Here is a 22,980-nt window from a genome sequence, read left to right on the forward strand (position 1 = left end):
CAAAAAGAAATTTGCAAGACTTCCATCTCATTATCTGGCTGGACATGGTGGTATGTGCCTGCTTCCCAGGCTAACCTGGCAAAAAGGGACTGGGGGGTGATGGGAAGGGAGGAAGGCACATGGCTTAACTGGTAGAGTGCCTGCCTAGCAAGCCTGAGGCCTTGGGTTCAATGCTCACTACTGAGAAGGAAAAACACAATTATCAGAGGTGTCATCATCCAAACCACCATTTGTGAAAGATTCCTAGGGGACCCTTAAACACTATTGGGCCGCCACCTCATAGCCTCAGGACAACATCCTCACAGCAGGGTTCTGACAAGAGCCATCCATCACTGATGCTACTGCCCACCAAGGCTGGAAAGCCCATGGCCCCAAGGTGAGCAGCGGACCAAGACCAAGGACGCAGGGGACAGCACCTTACTTCACCTGACCATAGGCCTGGCCAGCAGGTGACTTAAACACTGGATGTGTTATCTGCCTGGAAAGAACTGTTCTGTGCTCTCCAATGCCACACAACCTCCGCTCAGAATCGCTAACTATGGTTCCACCAGAGAAGGCCAGGTTTGGTGATTCAGATGGCCCATGGGGGAGTGGAGTGGGGGCCTTCCTTCCTGCCTCACTTACCTAGACTGGCACTGGTCTCTGACACCTCCCATCACTCCCCATTCCCTAGCCCAACTGTCACGCCACTGACCACCGATCACTACCTAGGTTCGATAGTCTCCATCCTAGGACCTCTTATCCTTCTAAATAATGAATTTCTCAGCGCTAATTAATGCAAGGAAAGGAATGATATACATTTCTCCATTGCTTTAAGTTACAGCCAAGTTGGACACTGTGAGGGAAGAGCTGCCTTTAGCTAAAGGGTCAGATAAGCTAAAATCAATATAAATCACCAGCTCCGCATCTTTTAAATCACCCCCTTTTCTTTCCCTCACCATCCCTGAGCCAGCCCCTTTCAATGGGCACAGAGCAGCTTCCAGTCTGAAACGACCCATCTATGCTAGCTAGTGGTAAAACACAGATCAGAGCTCTTCCCTCTACATGGGCATGCACGTGTGTGTGTGTGTGTGTGTGTGTAATTGTGCATGCACGTGCACACACACACACATACACACACATCCCAAAATCACTGCAGCCTCTGGGAGCAGTCAGAGGAAATCACCTGAGAACACTGCAGTGAAATTAGTAAGCATAAGCTACTCAGATGCCATACAAGTATAAAGTCGTAAACAGAGGACGTTAAGAGCCGGGCAATGTACTCCATGCCACTATTCAATGCTGCTTGGTTACGGCATTAAATATCACTGAAATGGGATCAGAAGCGGTAATTCACAAAAATCGTATACACTCTGAAGCCACATGCCAGTGGCTCAATGCCTATAACCCCAACTACCCAGGAAGCTGAGATCTGAGGATCAAGGCAGACAAATCTGAGTGACTCATATCTCCGATTAACCAGCACGCACACACAGACACACACACACACACACACACACATGAAATTGAGGTATGGCTCAAGTGGCAGGCCACCAGCTGCAGGTAAAAGAGTTAAGCAAGAGCACAAGGTCCTGAGTTCAAGCCCCAACGGTGGCACACACACACACACACACACACACACACACACACACACAAAATGTGCAAACTAGTTCTATGAGAAGGCTGAGAAAATGACAAGAAATGAAATCATGGTGTATGTCCTCAGTGAAAAGACACAAAGCCATATTACTAATACCCACCAGGGCTAGGTCAGGAGTTTCTGTGAGCTGCCCCTTCCCCCAGAGTAATTAGTGCTGGGGTCTGAGGGAAGGCTAGAAGATGCAGAGCATATGACGTTTCAGAACAGTGTCTACTAACGTCCCTTCTAGCTATAGCCCCTGTGGAGCAGAGAAGCAGAGACCAGCTGGGCATCCTGAGAGTGGAGGGTGGCTACAAAAGATGGAAGGAAGAAGAAAACCTAAATAGGAGGGACCTCCTTCTCCATCATGACTCATGGGATGCAGGTGATGCAGGGTTATTAGAAACTCTTGCTTGCCAGTTGCTGATGGCTCACAACTATAATCCTAGCTACTCAGGAGTGTGAGATCTAAGGATCACAGCAGGAAGCCAGGCTGGGTATTAAAGTCCATGCGTCTCCTGTTACCAGTAAATCACCAAAAAACCAGAAGTAAAGCTGTGGCTCTGTGACTGAGTGCTAACCTTAAGTGGAAAATCTAACAGTGCCAAGGCCCTCACTGAGTTCAATCTCCAGGATTGGCACAATATGGCTTCTTTTCAAGCCATATTGTCCTGGAGCCAGACTTCAGTGATCCTAGCAGGACACGGTGCAGGTCTACACCACCTGCTGCATTTGAACTTCCAGTTGGGAAGTGTTTGTTTTCTTTTGCCTTAAGGTAAAGGCGCTAGATGCCAAAATGAGCCTGTCTCTCTTGTCTCCCTTTCAGATTCTCTTTAACAGAAGAAGAGAAGGGGGGAAAATAGACACAAAGAAAAGAGAAAAACAAAACAACCAAAGCCCTGTAGGCCAGCACACCCGCTGTGGGCGGCCTACATGAGTTTCCTTTATCCAACCACAAAAAAAGACACCAGCAGAGCCAGCATGGGGCCTGGAAGGGTGCTGCCAAGACGGCCGCCCCTCCGTTGAGGTTAGCAGTTACCCAGGGGCCAGGAGCCATCGGGCAAACAGCCTGTGCCCCTCATTACACAACGCCGGCCCTTATCTCACCCCACCACCGTCAGTTTTCAGGCACTGCACAGAGCAATAACCACAGCTGAGACTGGCCGGCGGGAGATAGCCGCCTCTGCCTGCTATCAGGGAGGCAGGAGGGCAGACTGGACGGTTAGCCTGGGTGCAGACCCCCCGGGGTTCTATTAAAAGAGTCAGAGAGACAGCTAACAGCCACGAAGACCAGCTCCTCAGTGTCACTTCCTCTGACTCTACTGGCTGAATCCCCCACCCCCCCAGAGCCTGTCCCAGGCGCTCCAGCACCCACACAAAGGGTCCCTTTCTTGACATTTCATCAAGGTCTGCAAGGAGGCACAGGTGACAGTTCTCCTTGGGAGATGATGATCACACTCAAAACTCCTTTTTCTGACTGACTTGTGGATGCAGAAAGGAGCTGGGGAAGAGTATGAGACACATTTTGTGGACTGGCATGGTTCTCAAATGCCACCATTGGCTCTCAGCTACCCCCTTCCCCCAAAACACTGAACAGCCTAAAACTACACAATCATTATGTTAACTGAACAATTATACTGTTCCTGGCACTGAGGCCTTGAAATCCTTCCACTGCAGGAAGGGGGAATGGCAGTAGAGTGCCTGAAACTCACCTCAAATAAAAGCATGAGAAGTTGATCTCAGGTTGCTGACTCCCAGCTCCTCTGATCTCCCCTTTTCTCAGCACTTAGGGCAGCTCCAGGAGACCCCAAGGACTAACCCAGGATGGATCAAACTCAGTCTACCAAGGAACCTGTCTCCACACTCTCTGGCCCTGATCACCATAATTTTGCCCTCATGTACAAATCCTACTTACAACCTTTTCCCATAATCCTTCTGCTCACGGTAATTCTCACCACAGTTATTTGTAAGATTGCTAGCTGAGTATCACTGTCTTTCACAAGGAAAGCCTAAGAAAGAAGGTCAGGGGCCCCATCTGTCCTGCTCATCACTGAACTCTACAGCTTCCGTGCATGCAACAAAACTTTACAACTGAAAGTACAGGGCTCCAGACAGAAGCTGTTTCATCCCTGAGTATCAGTGCCTATCTATCTACTAATCTTTCCATCATTTCCATTCCATATAAGCAATCAGCATACACAGTTTATTTCTTCTGTTCCAATTATAATGTCACCGATGACATTAACCTATCTTGATGCCTTGTTCGTCTCTGCATCTCAAAACCCCTAACCTGGGTTCAACATCCTTACATCTTAAGAACTGTGCTGATACAGGGCTGGGATGCAGCTCAGTGGCAAAGTGCTATCCTAGCAAACACTGGACTCAGTTCCCAATATCAAAAAAAGAAAAGACAATGAAAAATTATATAGTTAAAAAAAAACAAACAACAACAAAAGGAACTCCAATATACATTTAACTCCTTGGAGCTGACAGCAGAGATGCTAGTGAGAGCCCCAAAAGGCAAGTCACTAAGCCAAACCCACCCACTGCCCTTAAAGATAGAGACTTGATATTGTTCTCAAGTCGGATTCTAATCTGGTCTCTTAGGAAGCAGGGAACAGACCTGGGCAGTCACAGGCAGGCAGGTGGAATGGGGACAGAGGGATTAAAAATAGACTGGGAATGAGAGATTTGGGTTCCAGTCCTGGTTTTGCCACAAGCTTACTGGGTGACCTTGGGTAAATCACAGAACCTATCTGGAGCTCAATAATTCCTCCTTCAGTAAACAATTTGATGAGGGACTTAAAGCTTCCCATCAGCTCTAAAATTCTGCATTTCTTGGTCATCTTCAGGGGCCATATCTGCAAAGCAGGAGAAAGCTCTAAGTACTTTCTTCAACAGGTGGAGGGAGGGAGACAGGGACACTGCAGTAAGACACTCCCAACGGATATTCATCAACCCCCTCAAAAACACCCAACCATTAGTGAGAAATAAGCCGGGGCCTCCTCCCTCCTCCCATTAGCAAGTCTGGCAAGCACAACACATAAACTTGGAGTCATGTACAGGAGAGGGACAAAGAAGACACAAGTGAGTTCCCAGTCATACACAGGCACTCCCTCCGCCGAAACCTTAATTCTTCCCCACAGATGTATACTTTCACAGATCCAGTTCAGGAAATGTTCAAATTAGCACGACCTGGACTTAAATACTGCGCAAAACACATAGTAAGCATTTTGCTTTTATTTATGTCATCAATGGCTTCAATGAGGTGACTCATCCTTCCTCTTTAACACTCTGTTCTAATAGGGTTTGCTATAAATAATACAGGGAAGGAGGGAGGGAGGAAGGAAGGAGGGAGGAAGAAAGGAGGACAGTAAGGAAAACAGAGACAGGGAAATGGAAACAGAGACAGGGAGACAGAGACAAGGAGACAAGAAAAACAGAGACACAGGACAGGAGCAGAAGAAGAGAGGCTGAGCACAGATTCTGCCCGGCTAGAATCTGACAGAGCCAATCCTGTCAGCCTGGCCATGGTTCAATAAAGAGGAAAAGCCAAACATTCCTTGTTCCACGGCCCGTGTGGTCTGAGCAGGTTACGCTGTTAGAAAAGGGAACTTAAAGATTTGCTGGCTAGGTGCCTGGAATCCGACTAGGATTAGAACACGTAAGTTCCTTCCAGAGCCTTCCAAAGTGTTGGACTAAAGATTCGAACCTGGACCACCATGCCCCCTACATGCACGCATGTAGACGTAGACACACACACACACACACAATTTTGAGATATCAAGTCAAAACTCAATCTAATCTTTCTGACCTCAACTAATATCGACTGTTAATGGCCCAAATTGGGGCGGGGGGTGTTGTGTGATGAAGGTGTTTGTTTGTCTACTTTTACGATGCCTCCCAGGAGCCCAAACTCCCAAAAGGCCAAAACCCACAGATTAAAAAAAGCGTTATAACATTATAAAGAATCTTCTCCAAACCCTGGCCACCTCCCCTTCCTTCCTGGAATTCTAATACCAGCAGCTGGAAGTTACAAGGGCCCTGGCCTTGTCTCTTCCTCCTATGCAATGGGCTCACCTGGGCCAGAGCTGACAAGGTATTGACCTCCAGCATCTGTGACCCCACAGAGGCAGTCATCCAGGACACCCCAGGTTGGTTGTCACTTAACCATCCAGGCTACTTCTTAAAGCTAACTCTGCCCTCCCGAAGACAAGACAAAAGACGGCAGCTCAGATTCAGAAAGGCTTCATTCCCAAAGACTTCGTAGATATGAGAGGCAGGAAGTCACAGTCTCTCTGTCTCTGTCTCTCTCTCTGTCTCTGTCTCTCTGTCTCTCCCTCCCTCCCTCTCTCCCTCTCTGTTGCACATGTGTGCATGAACACACACATTTGTGATAGTAGATCATGCTGCATAGGGGATCAATTGCTCACATCGTTCACCCACTGGTTGACAGAGCACAGGGTTTATACTACCCACCAACACCCCAGTACCCTGAACAAAATAATTCAACTGACTTATTTTTTTTTTTGGTCGGTCATAAGGCTTGAACTCCGGGCCTGGGCGCTGTCCCTGAGCTCTTCAGCTCAAAGTTACCGCTATACCACTTGAGCCACGGCGCCACTTCCTTAACTGAGTTTTTTTTGTACACCTTCTACCCCCCCAGGAGCCAAAGTAACCCTACTTAAGCACCTAACTGGATATGCCTGCACAATACCACCTTATCTGTCTCTTGTACCCTCACCAGCACAGACAAGGTGCCCCAGGGAAGGGAATGGAAACCCTAAAAGCTAAGCAACTTGTCCGTGACAGGCAGATAGGAAGTTCTACAGTCTGGGTTTTCAGCCAGCATGCCTATACTCTTTCAACCGGTCTACACTGTACCTAGAAAATATGATCGCCTCCCAGAAAGTCTTTCTGGAGTCAGGAGCCCCGCACAGCCAAACCTCCACTATCATCACCATCTCCTGTACTTTGTGGAAACCCTGCTCTAAACAGCCCGCTCTCAGTCATCAGCAAACATTACAAGGACATCAAAACAAAGCTATCAGTTGGGTGCCTAGCTTTAGCAGCCAGTCCGAACTCTTTTGTTTGATTCTCTGGCAGCTTATTGACCAGGTGATGGGGGTCAGAAGTTTTCTCTTCACCTAACTTCTGTAGAAGAAACGCAAGTGGAAAAAGTTCATTCTTTAACCAGTCAGATTTCTATTGCCTTAGTAAGCAGCAATGACTTACCAGCCAACTTGCAGGTCTGGAAGAGACAAAAGCAAGGAGTGGGTAGGGTGGATATAGGAACAAAAAGCCACAGAGGTTACCTGTCCGCTTACCCCTTTGGTGTGAATGTGGGCAGAGGAGACCTGTGCCAGGAGATGCAGTCTTTGCAGGTCCAGGGTCCACGGTGAAGGGGAGCACAAGGGAAGAACAGGCCACCATACCTGCCTTCCTCCATCATCCACTCGGATCTGAAGGAGAGTCTAGACTCCCTCCTGCCTAACACAGAACCCCTCACCCTGACCCCAATACTTTATCTCTGCATATTGGAAAAGCTGTCATTTATCAAGTCATCTCCTCCCGGTAGATTGTTCAACGGACCACAGGGGTTATCAGTGGGGCCGATAGAGGAAGATAAACAGCAACCTCTTATACAAATAGCCTGAAGAATGCAGGACTGGACACCAGACCAAAGCAGGTTTGTGAAGAGCCTGAATCATCACACTTTTCCCCAACTCCAACTCTGGAGCCCCAAGGAGCTGAGAGAAGACTCTCTGGGTGGGGACCTCCCCTTCTTTTCTGACAGGATGGGGCAGGGCAGGTGTGTGTGTGGGGGGGGTCTAGCCTTCGCAAAGAACAGTAGAACTTCATATGGGACGAATCCAAGGCCTCTCTGTTGCTACAGGCTACACCTCCTCCCAACAGCTTTGCAGAGTCTTCTGACCCACTGGAATGTGCTTTGTTAGGGTTGAAAAGGTGAGAAACAGAAAGAGAGGGAGGGAGGGAAGGAGGAAGGGAGGGGAAGTGGGAGGGGGAGGGAAAAGAAAGGAGGAGGGAAGGGAATGGAGGGGAGAGGAGAGGGGGAGAAAGGAGAGGAGAGGGGAGGGGGAGGAGAAAGGGGAAGGAAGAGGAGAGAGAGGGAAGAAGGGAAGAAAGAAGAGAGGGGTGGGGAGAAGATGGGAGAGGAGGGGATTTTCTCCAAAGTGTGTGCAGCAATGTAAGAAGGTAGCAGGAAAAAGCTCCATAGGAACCAGTTCTGGGTTCTGAGCTACATAGAGATGTCCTGAGCTCCTGACAGGGACAGAGGCAGAAGGCAGCCCAGGGTCCAGGTGGCATCTCTGCAAATTCTTCTAGGTATTTTAAGGGCAAACTCACGCCAAGCCCTTGAAGCCAGGGGCTCCAAGTGACAAAAGAATTGCCCTCCGAGGGACAGAGCAGGCTGCTTCTCACACCAGGCTGCAGGCTGGGGAGGGGGAAAAAAACGAGAGAATGACAGAATCCAGGGCTGGCCAGAATGAAAGACTGAATAGAATCGGCTAATTTACACAGGAAGTAAGCACTTACCAGACCCTTCATCCCAACACACAAAACCCTCCGCCATATCTGGAAGCAATTACAGCCAGTTAACATGATCTGCTGGCCACTAAAATTAACTGCAAACAGAAATATTTTTCACTTTTGCAACAGGGGGATGCCAAGCTTTGGCCCCTTTGGGTCCAACCCCAGGGGCAAGCCATTGAATCTGGCTGCTAAGAGATATGTAGCACCTACTCAGCTCAAGACACGAAACAAAACAATAAAAAGAAAAACCACACTTGATACAGAAAGTAAAACAGTGGATAATTATGGTGGGGGGGCAACAGGAGGGAGAAAACCATCGCATTGGAAACTGAGGAAAGAAGCCAGGCACACAACCCTCTAGCGGTTCTTCATCCTTTCTAAGTCCAATCTGGTTTTTTTTTCTTCTTCTTCTTCTGCACTAAACTTCAAGGAAAGAAATGTGTTTTTAGAGTCACTCGATTTAGCAGCCGCTCCACATTGTTTTTAGGTACCATCTTCTGCCAAAGGGGTGGGGGCGAGGGGGGGGGGATGCAGGGAGGTAAGACTCCCAAATGTTAACAGTTCCTTAATTTAGCACATCATTTGGGGGACAACTGTCACGATTTTCACTTTTGCGTTGACTTTCCAATCCATACTCCCAGAACGCCTTCGAAGCAGCTTCCACCTGCTCTGAAGTAACTAGAGCTACTTTTTTTTTTTTTTTTGAATCTGAGATACACAGTTTTTCAAGTTCAGAGATGCAGAAGGAAAAAAAAATGCCTACAAGGAGGTGAGAATTTGTCTCCCTAGGGTGTGGATGCCCAGAAAGCAGGCAGCAACCTGTTCTCCAAAATTCAGGGCCTCCACCCACCCCCTGACCACTCTCCCCCATTCTTTTGGCACGCAACCTCACAATGCCTTCACTGAGCACAAGGCAGATGGACAGGCTCGCAGTGAAGTTCTTGAGAAGACATCCCTGACCCTTTATCTAGTCCAGCACACCTCCCCTCAAAGAGCAATTCACCCCTCAGTCACTAGGGACCTTTAGAACAGCAGCAGCAGCCGCCAAAGCCAAAGCCCCAGAAGTAACGCATCCATTTGCCAGACGACAACAAGGATGCACAAACATCTTTTCTAAAAAAGTGTCAGGCAGAAGTTTCCCTCAAGAACGAGGTCAGACACCACTGCTCTCTACAAAAGTCACATTTAGAAACACTGCTGCAGAGGAGGGGAGGAAGGAGGCGACTTGAGTGGCATTTCCCCAGGGCTTGAGGGCTTGAGGGTGGTAAACAGGAAAACGCACTACGCTATTTCTTTTTTAACTTTTTTAAAAACTTGACTGGAGGCGTGGCCCAAGTGGTAGAGCACACTCCATGCAAGTACAAGGCCCCGAGTTGTAACTCCAGTACTATTTTTTTTTCTATGGATGTGGTACCAAGGAATCAAACCCGGGTCTTTGTGCATGATAGGCAAGCACTCTACCACTAGGCCAAACTCCCGGCCCCTCCAGTACTATTTTTAAAATTACAAATATAAACACTTTACCATCGGGGAAAGAATTAAGGAAGCTGCCACAACCTCTACAATCAAGGCCCTTCTAGCAGCCTGATGCCCAGCTGTATGTTCTGGCCATAACACTCCACTTAGCAATACACTACCATTAATTTCACCTCTAAGACTAGAAAGTTGGGATGCTACCGGCCCAGGTCACACAACTTTCAAAGGTCAGAGGACTGGGGCCAGGAGTTTGGCCTATCAGTAGAGTGCCTACCTAGCATGCACAAAGATCTGGGCTCGATTCCTCAGTACCACATACATAGAAAAAGCCGGAAGTGGTGTTGAGGCTCAAGTGGCAGAACTGGTCAAAAAAAAACCTTGATACATAAGGCCATATAGTATGACACTAAATGAAAGGACCTCCAGGATATAGAAACAAAAGCCATATAATGAGTGATTGTTATCCTTAATGTACTATGTTATCTCTCATCTCCTTTACTGTCCCTTGGTTATCTCATATTGTTACAGTATCTCACTTTGTTATCTGATATATTGGATTTATTTGTATTTGGTTATTTGAAATTGGATAGGGAAGGGGGGAAAACAAGATGAGGGGTGGGGGTTGGGGGGAGGGAAATGGGGACCAAGACATGTGAAAGGGTATCAATATATGTGAATTAATGCACCTTCTATCTGGCAAATATCATGTAACCCTTTTATTAATTACAATTAAAAAAATAAATAAAGGACAATGTGCAAAACACACACACACAAAAAAAAAGTCAGAAGACTAAACCCCAAGTTTACTTCAAGATACAACACACACCAGCCAGCTCCTATTGGCTGGAATACTTCATACCTCATACATATACATGATGCCACATATGTGTGTATGTACCCACCCACACATCTACTTGCATGCACACGCACACCCAAGGTACACATATAACACACACACACATGCCCACAAGTACATGTTCAAGCATGCATTCACTTGCACGTAAACACGCATGCAGACTTGTATGTATGTACACATGAAAGTGGGTGCATGTGTATGCACAGATGTATAGTCATATACAGACAGACAGACAGACAGACAGACAGACACACACACACACACACACACACACACACACACACACGGCTGTCAGTTCCCAGCCATCCAGGCACAGAAAGGGTTAAGTCCCGCTCAGTGCATAAATCAAAAGTTCAAGGCTGCAACATACCACAATGATCCCCTCCTTACATATGACAAGAACCAGAGAGGGGCTGCAAATCCAAGCATCCTGCACGGGGTCTCCCGGCCCGCACAGGTTACGCTGCCAGGGTCAGGGCCAGGGACCTTTAGCAGCAACATTCATTTCCTGAACAGGACAAGTTCTCCTGACCATAAAGCTAATAAGAACTTCCTCGCACGGCGAGCTCCGGCTGACAGGCCTGCTTGTCACTGGCCAGGCAGGAGGGGAGCAATGGTTCCTATTAGTGGCTTATGATGCCAGGTGCTACTAATAAGGTACATGGGCAAGAAACAAGAGCTTGCTAAGTTGTCACTCCAACTCTGGAAGTAATCAGGTCTGGGCTTCAGGGTTGAGGAGGGGCCTTTAAAGAAATGCTGGGGAATGGGGTCGTGGAGAGGAGGGGGTGGGGGGAAGAGTTAGACATGGTAGATTCCTACAGCATCTAACCTGGCGGATCCGGTTAAAATAAATAAAATTCTAACAATCTCTCCACATTTCCCCTAGCTACCATAAATGACTCCCCCAAATTAACACTAATAATGTTTCCCCCAGTGCCGAGGGTCTGATGGATCATCCTCAGGGCCATTATGGGCAGCCACATCTGCTTCTCACTACTGCAGAGAGAGTCGTGCCAACAGGCCTAATGGCAGCAAGATCAGAACGCTCGGCTAATCCACTTAGAGAGCAACCGGGGAGAAGGTGGCAGGAGGCTCCCTTGTCAAGCTGGGGTCATGGAGAAGCAGGAGGTAGGGAGACAAGATGACATTGGAGTTTCTGCCATGTGCTTTCAGTTATACGCGATCTCATTTTTGCTTCTGCTCAACAGCCTTGTCACGGGCAAACATAACGGCGTGGTGGTTGTCTTTAGTAAGCCTGGTGATTATAGCTTCTGAACATGTCAGCATCTTTCCTTCTAATTTCTGGGCTGGGGAGGGGTGCCGGAGCCTCACACCTATAATCTACCTACTCGAGAGGCTGAGATCTGAGGATTATGATTCAAAGCCATGTTGGGCAGGAAAGTCCATGAGACACTTATCTCCAACTAACCACCAGGAAACTGGAAGAGGCACTGTCTGTGTTCAAAGTGGTAGAGTGCTAGCCTTGAGCACAAAGAAGCTCGGGGACAGTGTCCAGACCCTGATTTCAAGCCCCAAGACGGACCAAAAACTAAACTAAATTAAACCAATTTGGGGGAGTAGGATGGGAGAGTTCAAATGGCCCCTAAGAAGGGGAAACTTGAAAGAAAAAAAGAAAACAAGATCCACACACCCTTTGTCGGTCCCAGGACCATCAAAATGTCTATGACCAGTAAGTTCCTTCGTTGTGCTCTTCTGTGGTAAAGAAGGTCTCTTACTCTGACCTAACTCCAGGCCTTCCAACTGCAGTATCAAACATGATCTGTTCACACTGAAGGAAATCAGGTCTCAAGTACAAAGCAGGGAATGTAGAATGAAGCCGGGGACGCCCCCTCGTCTTCAGCTGAAGCTTCCATGCTGGCAGGAATAGTGTCCCATGGCCTTTTGAGAATGTACAGGTAAGCCTCACATGGGCAACACCCAGCCTCTTGGATTTTCCCACCTGAGCCCGCACAATGAGCAAAACCAAACCAGGGCTCTGAATAGTAGATTGTGCTGGCATGAAATGAATTATTTGGGATTTTTCTTTAAATATTATTTTTGTCAACAGATTTCGTCTTTTCATTGGCGGGTTTTCAAGTTAGCGGGAAAGGCTGCTATCCCCAGAAGCTGGTCTCAGTATCAGAAACGAGTAAACAAACTTCTCAAACCTATGAGGTCTGGGAACCCAAAAGACTTGAACCTTTGCCATGGGTGGCACTCTGGCTACTGTCTCCTTCTCCTGTCATCAGAAGAAAATGAGAGAGGCCAGAGTCAATCACCCAGCTTCAGAGAACAAAGAGCCAGAAGACTGGGGTTCGAATCTCAGCACCCCTTCCTAGTTTATCATGAGCAAGTCCAGTAACCTCTTGGAGGTCAGGGATGTGGAACCAGCAGCTCCCTAGTACAGAGGTGTTGATCCTTGGCACAGAACCTGGCTAACAACAAGCGTGTCCCTGAATCCACACACCACCCCCGGCCCCCAACCTCTGACACATCTCCAGGGCCACCCAGGTCCCTCCAAGTGCTTTCAGTAAGCTGGTAGTCCAGCTCCACTCGATTTGCATGCCTGACATGCATCTGGGCAACTGGATGCTGCAACTGGCAAGCTCCATTGGGAGCTGACAGCATGGAGTGCTGCCCAGCTAAATTTAAACGAGAACTGGAATGACTCACCAGGCCCTCAGGTCAATGGGACCAAAAGTACCCTGACAGCCACAGAACAACAGTTCTAGCTTCTCATGGAAGATACAGGTGCATATGCTGTCAGCCCCAGGCAGCTGGTTTACAGGACCACAGCACTGGATTGAAGGACAATCGTCTGGGAGAAGCAGAGTTGGACCCACAGGAAGACATTGCTCGTATGACCCACTTGGATACAATTGTAAATACCTATGGCACACACAGCATGACACCACTGCATACACTGAGTGAATATTTATACCGACTGATCCTCACAACAATCCTGCGAGAAGGCACTGTTATTACAAGCGCACAGAGACACACAGCCAGAGCCAGAGTTGAATAGGTGGGGAAAGAGTAAGATCAAGATTCCCGCTCAGAGAAGTAAAAATGTACAGCCAAGATATATAAATTCGGGGTTGGAGATAGCCAGAAAATAGTGGCAAATCTTTCCATCACCCAGAATAACTGCCATCAGCATTCTCAACTAACATGACAAAAGAGAATCTTTAGTAGTCATTAAAATAACTCATCTAACGTGCGTTTCAGTTGAACTTGTTTCAGTCATTTAAAAAAAATCACTGGAAATGTTTTTCTTGTGAATTAGCAAGATATGAAACAGGTACAAATGGGGGTTTGGTTATAACAGTCTTGAATAATGACATTTTAAAGCCTCATAGTGGTTTTTCCAGAACATGGGGGGGCAGAGAAGTGTTATTCAACTCTCTAGTCCCCTGCTCACCCACCCAGCAATAAGCAACCCCATCCACTATTAATAGCAAGTTGAAAGGGGACATGGGACATCTCACTCAAATGAAAGAGTAAGCAAATTTTCCTCCACTGGAAAATAAAAGATGTCGTCTTCAAAAGTTCCAAGAGCCCAAGTTTGTGCCCCGATGGCATAATAACCCTAAGCAAGCTAAAATAGTAAAGAATGAAATCAAAGCAGATAGAAGCAAATCAAACTGACTCCATCATGGCTAGCTGACCTGTCAATCTATCCTCCAAAACCAAGTAAAATACAACTAGCCAAGAAGAGTTCAAGAAGTTATAAGTGGGTTTTAACACAGGGGGTTAAAAGAGTGCTTAAAGAGCTCAATGATCTACACAAAAAGCTCACCCACTATGTCTCATTTTATCGATGAATAAAACTGTGGATGCCAAAAAGGAGACTGACCATGGTAACAGAGCGAAAAGAAATAGGTACCAGTGGCACAGGCCTGTAATCCTAGCTACTCAGGAGGTTGAGATATAAAGATCACTGTTCAAAATCATCCTGAGTAAAAAGTCTAAGACATTCTTGTCTCCAATTAGCCAGCAAAAATCCAGAAAGGGATCTGTGGCTCAAGGGTTAAAGGGCTAACCTTGAGTGAAAAACCTAAGAGACAACGCTCAGATATCACTCCCTAGTACCACCACACACACAAAAAAATAGTAAGTTCTGAGCTGAGTTCTAGAGCCTTGGCCTTCACAATGGCTGGGCAAACTCTTGCAAAGGCCATCCATTTTCCAACTTCACAACCAAAAAAGACATCTCCCAAAGATCGGGTTTCCAGAAGAAGTCCAGCAGGTTAGAAACCGAAGTCATTCCTCAACCCCCAAAGGATACTTCCTGGAAACAGACAGGGATTCTAGAAAGGATTTAGACAAATCTGTGAATGACAGAGTAGCCATAAATAGCTGCTAAGAGAGGCCTGTATACACCTGACCTTTAGAACTGACGTCAGGGAAAATGGCTACAGCCTCCAACAGCGGCATCTTGGGATGGTGCCGGCAACCAAAGACTAGGTCAGATAGATGTGACCCAGAGCAGCAATCTCCATGTTCTTATATGGGCTGCTATGGAACACCCAGAACTGTGAACTAGGGGAGACAGCACGGGGCCTGGCTCTATCCATTTATAGCTGTGTGACCACAGGCAAGTCACCTACTTACTCCAAATAGCAGTTTTTTCCTTTTCTCTAAATCAGGGACTCATAGCTTGGTTTCTATGGCTCACACCTGTAATTCTGGCTACTCCAGAGGCTGAGATCTGTAAGGATTGCCTTTCAAAATCGGTGCAGGCAGGAAAGTCCATGAGATTCTTATCTCCAATTAACTACCAAAAAAGTCAGGAGCAAAGCTACAGCCCAAGTGATGGAATGCCAGACCTGAATGGTGAAAAACTAAGGGACTGTGCCTAAACCCTAAGTTCAAGCCCCAGTACCCATAATAAGCAAACCGGGGGCTGGTAATGGCCCATAACTCTGTACCCCAAACTGCTGCATATTTCAAAAGTGGGAACTGTTCAGATTTCAGAAAGGCACTCTGGTGCCTGTGTCTAACAGCTCCGGTGCAGACTAGGACGGCATTCTGTAATCAAACACATTAATATTTTTGCAGCAAAACATATGAATATTCAAAATAAGTGGGATAAATATAGCATCAATTGGGATCAGGCTTTGCACAAATGAGTTTGCCACAAACTGATAAAGAACCTTTTAGTGTTAGGAACAGTTCAGACTTCATATTTACAAAACAAGGATCATGACCCTAGACTTCCTTACATACTAAGGCAGTGGGGCTGGGAGAGAAAAATGGTCATTAAAGAGGTTCACAAAACAGAAAATGCTAAAGCTGATTTATTTTATTTATTTGTTTGTTTTGCCAGTTCTGGGGCTTGAACTCAGCGCCTGGGTATTGTCCTTGGACACTTTTTGCTCAAGGCTGGCACTCTGCCACTTGAGCCACAGATCCAGGGAATCGGACACAGGGCTTCATGCATGTTGGGCGAGCGTACTGCCACAAGTCCATGCTCCCCGCCCTAAAGCTGATTTTTTTAAAGGCATGATTCATATTGCACCCATTGTTTCAAATAGAACATGGAGTCAGGTACTGATGGCTCATGCCTGTAATCTTAACTACTCAAGAGGCCAAGAACTGAGGAGAATGGTTCAAATGCAGTCCTGGTAGACAAATCCAAGAGACTTTCATCTCTATCTAGCCAGCCAAAAGCTGAGGTTCAAATGGTAGAGCATTAGCCTTGAACATAAAAGCGAAAGGACAGTGCCAAGGACGTCAGTTCAGTCCCAGTACCAGCACAAAAAACAAAAACAGAGCTCATCTGGACATCAGAGACACCTAGAAAACAATGAAAAGGAATAAAGAGTTTAAGGCAATCTGCCAAAAGGGACCTTTACATGGTCTTCCACTGTAAACAGAGCAGCTGTTCATTTGAGAGAAACAAAGGGTCAGGCAGAATTCTGACATCGCCATTGCATGGCAGCCTAGAGCCAGCCCCAAGAGGCCTGTGGGAAGGGCTGCACACGAGAGCCCAGTGAGATGGCCACTCACTGGTCCAGTCTTCATGGTACCTGAGCCTCTTTTCCAAAAAGAACAAGAGCTTCTAATGAGTCTGCACAGGATAATGATGGCTTTTCTGTATAAGATGTACATCATTCTATAGAAATTCAGGCCCTACTCTGATTATGTAGCACCACATCCAGGAACGTATAAACACACCAGCTGTCAAAGACTGAGGGCTATAAATAAGGACTTAAGTCTACGCTGCTCCCGGTATCGTATATATACATATACACACACATATACATGTGAGTATATATATATATATATATATATATACAATGTTCGATGTTGAGAATGATACAGTGCACGTTTCCCAGTTGAGATGGTCCCTAGACCACAACCAGTCCATATGCAAACTGTTCTGGCCTTTCAGAGAGGGAGAAAGGGAGAAAAAGAGGGAAGGAGGGAGGGAGGGAGGGAGAGAGGGGAAGGTAGAGAAGGAGAAAAGGGGAGGGAAAAGGAGAAGGAGGAGAGGGAGACGGAGAGAATGAATGCACAGAGCTAGAGCAGGAGAGCCATCCTTGTAGAAGCCTGGTATGACTGTCCCTCAGACATTCCTGTAACACATGCCCTGGGGAAGTCAGGGTCCAGAGCTCACTATTTCACCTGCCTAAAGGATGCAGCTGAGCCAGGCGCGGTGGCTCATGCCTGTAATCCTAGCTACTCAGGGGGCTGAGATCTGAAGATCATCGTTCAAAGCCAGCCCAGGCTCTAAAGTCTGTAAGATTCTTGTCTCCAATAAACCACCAGAAAACTGGAAATGGCGCTCACCCACACGCACGAAAGAGAGAGAGAGAGAGAGAGAGAGAGAGAGAGAGAGAATTCCAGCCAAGCCAATTCCACAGCTTCCTGGCATCACAATATCCCACTGGGTTTTCTGCCTTGCCCTTTGTTTGTACTCATGGTGGCGATTTCCTTTCATCTGAATATTTCTCAGATTGCTGATAAGCAAAGACGGTGAGAGAGACAGAGCAATGGTCAAGAAATGAGGGAGCTCTCACATGAACCTCAGAACTTGAGGGTGAAGGAGAGGAAAAGGCCTCCCTCAAAGTGCTGTCTATCCAGGCACCATGCAGTCAGGTCAAGAACACACGGGAACATCTCCTTGTACCTTTTCAGGCTCCCACAGGTGTCCACCTAAGGCCACAGGTCCAGCTCCTCAGTGTAGAACACCGACTTTCCATTCTCCCTATCACCAGCCCACACAGTGTGAGGACTAAGGACTGAGGACCAGTGTCTCCCTGTCACTTGCTCATGAGGACAGGGACATTGTCTGCAGTACCCCCCAGACAAATGCAGACCCTGGAGGAGGAAGCATGAGGAAACACAAGACCAAACCGAGATGGCAGACAGTTGGCTCAGTTGCTCACTGCAGCCATGTGAAATAACCTGATGTAGCTCTAGTGATTTCTAGACTTGATTTCTTTACTTACAGCTCTAACCCTATGGATTACCTCCCTTTATTTTATTGTAGCGTATTTTATTTATTTATTTATTCTTTTGCCAGTTCTGAGGCTTGAACTCAGGCATGATCCTGGAGCTTTCTCAAGGCTAACGCTCTACCACTTGAGCCATAGCACCATTTCTGGCTTTTTCTGGGTATGTGGTTCCGAGGAATCGAACCCAGGGCTTCGTGCATGCTAGACAAGCATTCTACCACTAGGCCAATCTCCTAGCCCTCACCTCCATCTTAAAAAGTGAATATCAGGGGCCGGGAGTTTGGCCTAGTGGTAGAGAACTTGCCTAGCATGCACGAAGACCTGGGTTCGATTCCTCGGTACCGCATACATAGAAAAAAGCCGGAAGTGGTACTGAGGCTCAAGTGGTAGAGCTCTAGCCTTGAGAAAGTCCAAGGACAGTGCTCAGGCCCTGAGCCCAAGCCCAAGACTGGCAAAAAAAAAAAGTGAATATCAATAACCGGGTACCAGTGGCTCAGGACTGTAATTCTAGCTACTTAGAAGGCTGAGATCCGAAGACTGTGGTTGATGGCTAGCCTCAGAAAATACACCCACGAGGCTGTTTTATCCAGTCAACCAGCCAAATGCCAGAAGTGAGTGTTATCCTGAGCAAAAAAGCTACGTTTGAGAGATAAGAGCCTGAGTTCAAGAACCAGCACACACACACACAAAGTGAGTATTGCGAACTGGAGGAAACACAAATCTCTTAAACTATCACCACTACTAAACATAGCTAATTAGACCACTTGTGCGCACTGCCACGTAACAAAGCCAATAGGCCAGTGACACCTTTTGTGGTCTATCAGGTAGAGAAAAAATAACCATGACCTGATGAGATCCGGGGTGCAGGAAATGACTTTCCACCATACCCCATTTTCCCCCAGCAAGCTGCTGATACAATTCACATCCGGAGAAGATGGGAGATGTACCTGGTTAACTTTGGGGAGGGGGTTTCCTCCTTAGGAAAGTCTGAGTGAGAACAAACACGAAATCATCCGTCTGTTTCTGAGGGACACAAGCATCAAGAAGGCACGCCTTAGCGGCGGTTATTTTTTGCACCCACCGGAAAAAATCCGGCTACTTTTAGCTCGGCAGCACTTTCCACAGGTAAAGCTCAAAGCAGCAGACTGAGCAGTCTCTGGAGCACGCTGCGGCCAGGGGTGATAAAATCTGCTTCCCAGTCCCCCCACCTACCCACTCACATCCCCCTACCTAAATGAGCAATAAAGGGATGGGAGGGAGGGAGAGTGGGTGCAAAATCCACCCAAGATCAGCATAAAGTCAGGTCAGAGAGTACGCTAGGAAATGTTAACAACAAATAAAAGACTCATTTATAGACATCAATTAAGAGACGCAGAGAGAAGAGGGTGAGTGACCAGCCTATAGTTTATGACAGAAACAAGAAGACAGGGAAAAATAAAGCCACTGCAGACTTGCTCTGTCCTTTCTTCCATATCCAGGGAGCAATCCTGTGCTCTACACACGCATCTAATTCCCATTGGCCTTCAGGCCCAAGGGTTTGATCTAAGTCTTGTGTTCAAATCCAGCTCTGCCTCTTGTTTTCTATGTAAAGTGGAAAAAGAGACTTGAAGCCTGGGTCTCAGCATCTTTGTAAGAGAACACTCCTCCCTCCCAAACCTGTTGTATCAAAAAAGAAGCCCCAGATACAGCGCCTGCTCCTGAACCAAGTCCGTCCTAAGAGCTTGGTGAAAGGTTATTCCACAGAGAAGGAAATGGAAGCCAGAGGACAGCCAAGGCTGGCCAGGAGCAGCCCCGCATTCAACATGTGCAGAGATGGGATAAGGAAGAGACTACACACGCTGCAAGATCCAGGATCCTTCTCCAGCTCGAATATGAATCAACTGGCACTACGTGTGTTGGAAGGAATGGGCATTTGGGACTGGACCTAAAGCACTGTTGAGCCTCTTCCATCTTCCCGGGCTGCAGTCAGTGACAGCTTGCGTGTACGGGACTCACAGGGAGAGGGGGGGCAGGAGAACCCGAAGCCTGGTGATGTGACCAGATATAGGTCACGGAGCCCCTCCCCATCCTGAATCGCTCGTACTCCTCTTCATCAATTACTCCAGACAGAGCCGCACACATGACACCACAGGGGGTAAAAAAGGGGAAGTCCGAAAGCAAAGAAGAAAGAGAAGAAGCTTATTAAGAAGCTGCATCCATGAGTATCCCCATGTTTTGTGTAGCCACCCCCCGCTTTACCCCACTGCCCACTGAGTAGTGTCCACCCGACATCAGCAAATGTCTTATTTTTTGTTGTTTGTTTGTTTGTTTTTTGCAGAGGACACAAGGAAGCCAAGTCCCACCACCACCACCACCCCTAGTCGTAGGAAGGGCCAAGGTGTGAAAGTGGGGTATCGGGGCTGGAAGATGGGCTCAGGTTCAGGACCAGGAATGGAACCTACCTGTGTTGTTCCACGGCCTCGTTATCTGGCAGCTCCACACCACACACACTGCACTGCTCGCCCAGGGGCCGGCTCTCAGACTTCATGCCCACAGCCAGCTCACCCAGCTTGCTGAACAGCTCCCTCTGGATGAAGCCCTGCGGCAGCAGGCCCCCGTAAGTGCTGAAGTCCATGGAGACAGCCAGCGCAGGCTGCACGTGGAGCCCAGAGGTCACGGAAGATGGCATGCTCAACGCCGCATCGGCCTTGTGGTTGGGCAACATGGAGTAGAGGCCCAGATGTTTCTCTGCTAGGGGCCCTGGGGGATCTGGTCGGCCTGGGGGTCCCTGGCCAGCCTCAGCTACGGGGGGCAGCTGCTCAGAACTCTCCTCTCGCCCATAGTGCAGCTCCCTAGCGCTGGTGATAACACTGCTTCGGGTGGGCGTCCCAGGCCCCTCTTTGCCCCTCTCCTCAACCTTGTCTCCCATCCCTCCTGAGAGGCTGGACTCTGCTGTCACAGGACTGTCCTGACCAGGTACCTCATCTACCTGCATCATCTCCGTCTTCACCTCAGCCACCATCGGGTGCCGCCCACCCCCAGCCAGCATTGGCTCCTCAGGCCCTACGGGGGGCTGGAGAGTCCCCTGCAAGAGAGTCTGTCCTATGGTCATCAAACTGTCCACTGCTGCCTTGGTGGGACTCATGGCTGAAAGACTGAAGGAGGTGGAGACCGAAGGGCTCTGGTCTACCAGGGGGCCGGGGAGACTCTGTCCAGCCACGCTGGCATACCCACTCTCCTCGCTGGAATGCTTCGAGATGAAGAGATTCTTGAGATACCGCGCCTTGCGATCCTCTTCTTCCTCAGGCCCGCCGTCAGCCATGGTGGTTTCTGTGTCGTTGTCATCAGAGGCCTGGATGGTCTCCAGGATCTTCAGGCACTGCTCTTCCAGGTACTCGATCTCCAGGATCTCAGCAGCATACAGCAGATCATCCAAATCCTCTGCCTTCGCTTGCAGCGTGGCTGTGTACGCATATTCCAGAATCTGCTGGAAGGTCTTTGGCGAGAGGAAGTCCAGTGTGTAGTGCTGGCTGTTACGGTGGAAGAGGATCTCAAACATCTTACTGGTGCAGGCCAGCACGGTCCGGTGAGCGTGGAACTCCTGACTGTCCACCATGATGACCACATCACACAGAGTCCCGGCCAATCGCATCTGGTTGGCCTTGCACAGCAACCCCGTGGGGTGGCTGGGGTTCTGCAGTTGGATCATACCCATCTTCGTCAAATCCATGGCGCTCGCCGAGGCTCAGGCATGGGGCTCTCTTTCCTCTGTGTTCTGCGAGGTGGGGCAGGGTGGGCTTCCTGGGCCAGTGGAGGGGTCTGCAAGAGAGAAGAGAAGAAGAAAGGGAGATGAGAGGGATGGGAGCTTCATCAGGGCTCCTAAAAGGAAGAACTCAACACTACGTGCCCCTACCCTACCAAGCTCCCCGCACCATGTTCTCAGAGATTTCAACCTCTAATAGAAAGGGTTTACTGGAAAATGACCCATTCGCCTTCCCAAGGTAGATAGGATGAGAATAAAGAGAAGTTCCTGCCACAAGAATGTTTCTGTCTAATTCACAGCACTGGGACATGTGCTGTATCAAGTGAAATGGAATTATGGAGTCTGGAGCCCTCTTAAACCTCAGAATGAGGCTGACATTTCATGCCGAGAAAGTGCTCACACCCTTACCAACAAGACCTGAACACCTTCCTTTACACAATCAAAGCATTCAACCTCATCTCCAGAACAAGTTCCTCAGTCAGGTGTGGTGGCTCACACCTTTAATCTTTCCTATGGGAGAATCAGAGAACAAGAGTATCTGGGTTCAAGGCCTGTTCTGGCCAAAAAGAAGAGAAAGAGGGAACAAAAAGTTCACCAGATCCCATCTCAACCGGTAAAAACCTGGGTAGAGTGATATGTACTTATCATCCCAGCCACACAGGAAGTAAATATAGGCAGACAGTGGTCCAGGTTGGTCCAGACATCAATTCAAGTCACATCTTTAGTTATGTGACACTATAACTAAAGCAAAAAGGGCTGAATGGGACATGTGGCTCAAGTAGTAGAGCATTTATCTATGATGGCAAGCTCAAATTCTGGAGTTCAAATCCCTGCTTAACCAAGATTAGATAAACAGATAGACAAGACAGACAGATGACAGATAGATGTTCTATTGTGGTCTCACTTTGATAGCCCCAGGAGACAAGTCAAATCCAGCCAGGACCAGCAGCCGGCTACATAGCCCATAGAAAGTCTCTGAGCAATGGCCTCTCTTTCCCCAGTGCCTTTCAGCCAGAGCCTTCCTCACTACCACAGGCACCTGCGTCTCCAGTAAAAGTGAAGACCACCATGAGGGCAACACAAGGCTGAGAGAGAAACGCCCCTCCCAGGGCCTGGCCAGATCAATAAGAGGCTTCCAGGGCTCTGAACCAGGGCCTGACTGAAAGACCCAAGGGGCCCCAGGTCCCTCACAACCTCTGCCTGGCCTGGCCAATACTGCAGCCAACGATCTGGAGAGAGGGTGGGAGGAGGGGGGGTTGGGGTCTCCCTCATT

At 48.1% G+C, this 22,980-nt stretch overlaps 1 protein-coding gene across 1 annotated transcript in view; it reads right to left on the minus strand.

Annotated features, from left to right (window-relative positions):
- The window catches only part of Zbtb16 (zinc finger and BTB domain containing 16), a 165,306-nt gene that overhangs the window by 140,325 nt on the left and 2,001 nt on the right, over positions 1 to 22,980 (minus strand). Inside the window, exon 2 of the mRNA XM_090319486.1 lies at positions 20,407 to 21,763. Coding sequence (XP_090175612.1) covers positions 20,407 to 21,674 — 1,268 coding nt within the window. The 5' untranslated portion in view covers positions 21,675 to 21,763. The remainder of the gene's footprint in view (positions 1 to 20,406; positions 21,764 to 22,980) is intronic.

This window comes from Megascapheus bottae, chromosome 27 (assembly GCF_031878675.1).
Source record: "Megascapheus bottae isolate mThoBot1 chromosome 27, mThoBot2.hap1, whole genome shotgun sequence".
Taxonomy (NCBI): Eukaryota; Metazoa; Chordata; class Mammalia; order Rodentia; family Geomyidae; genus Megascapheus; species Megascapheus bottae.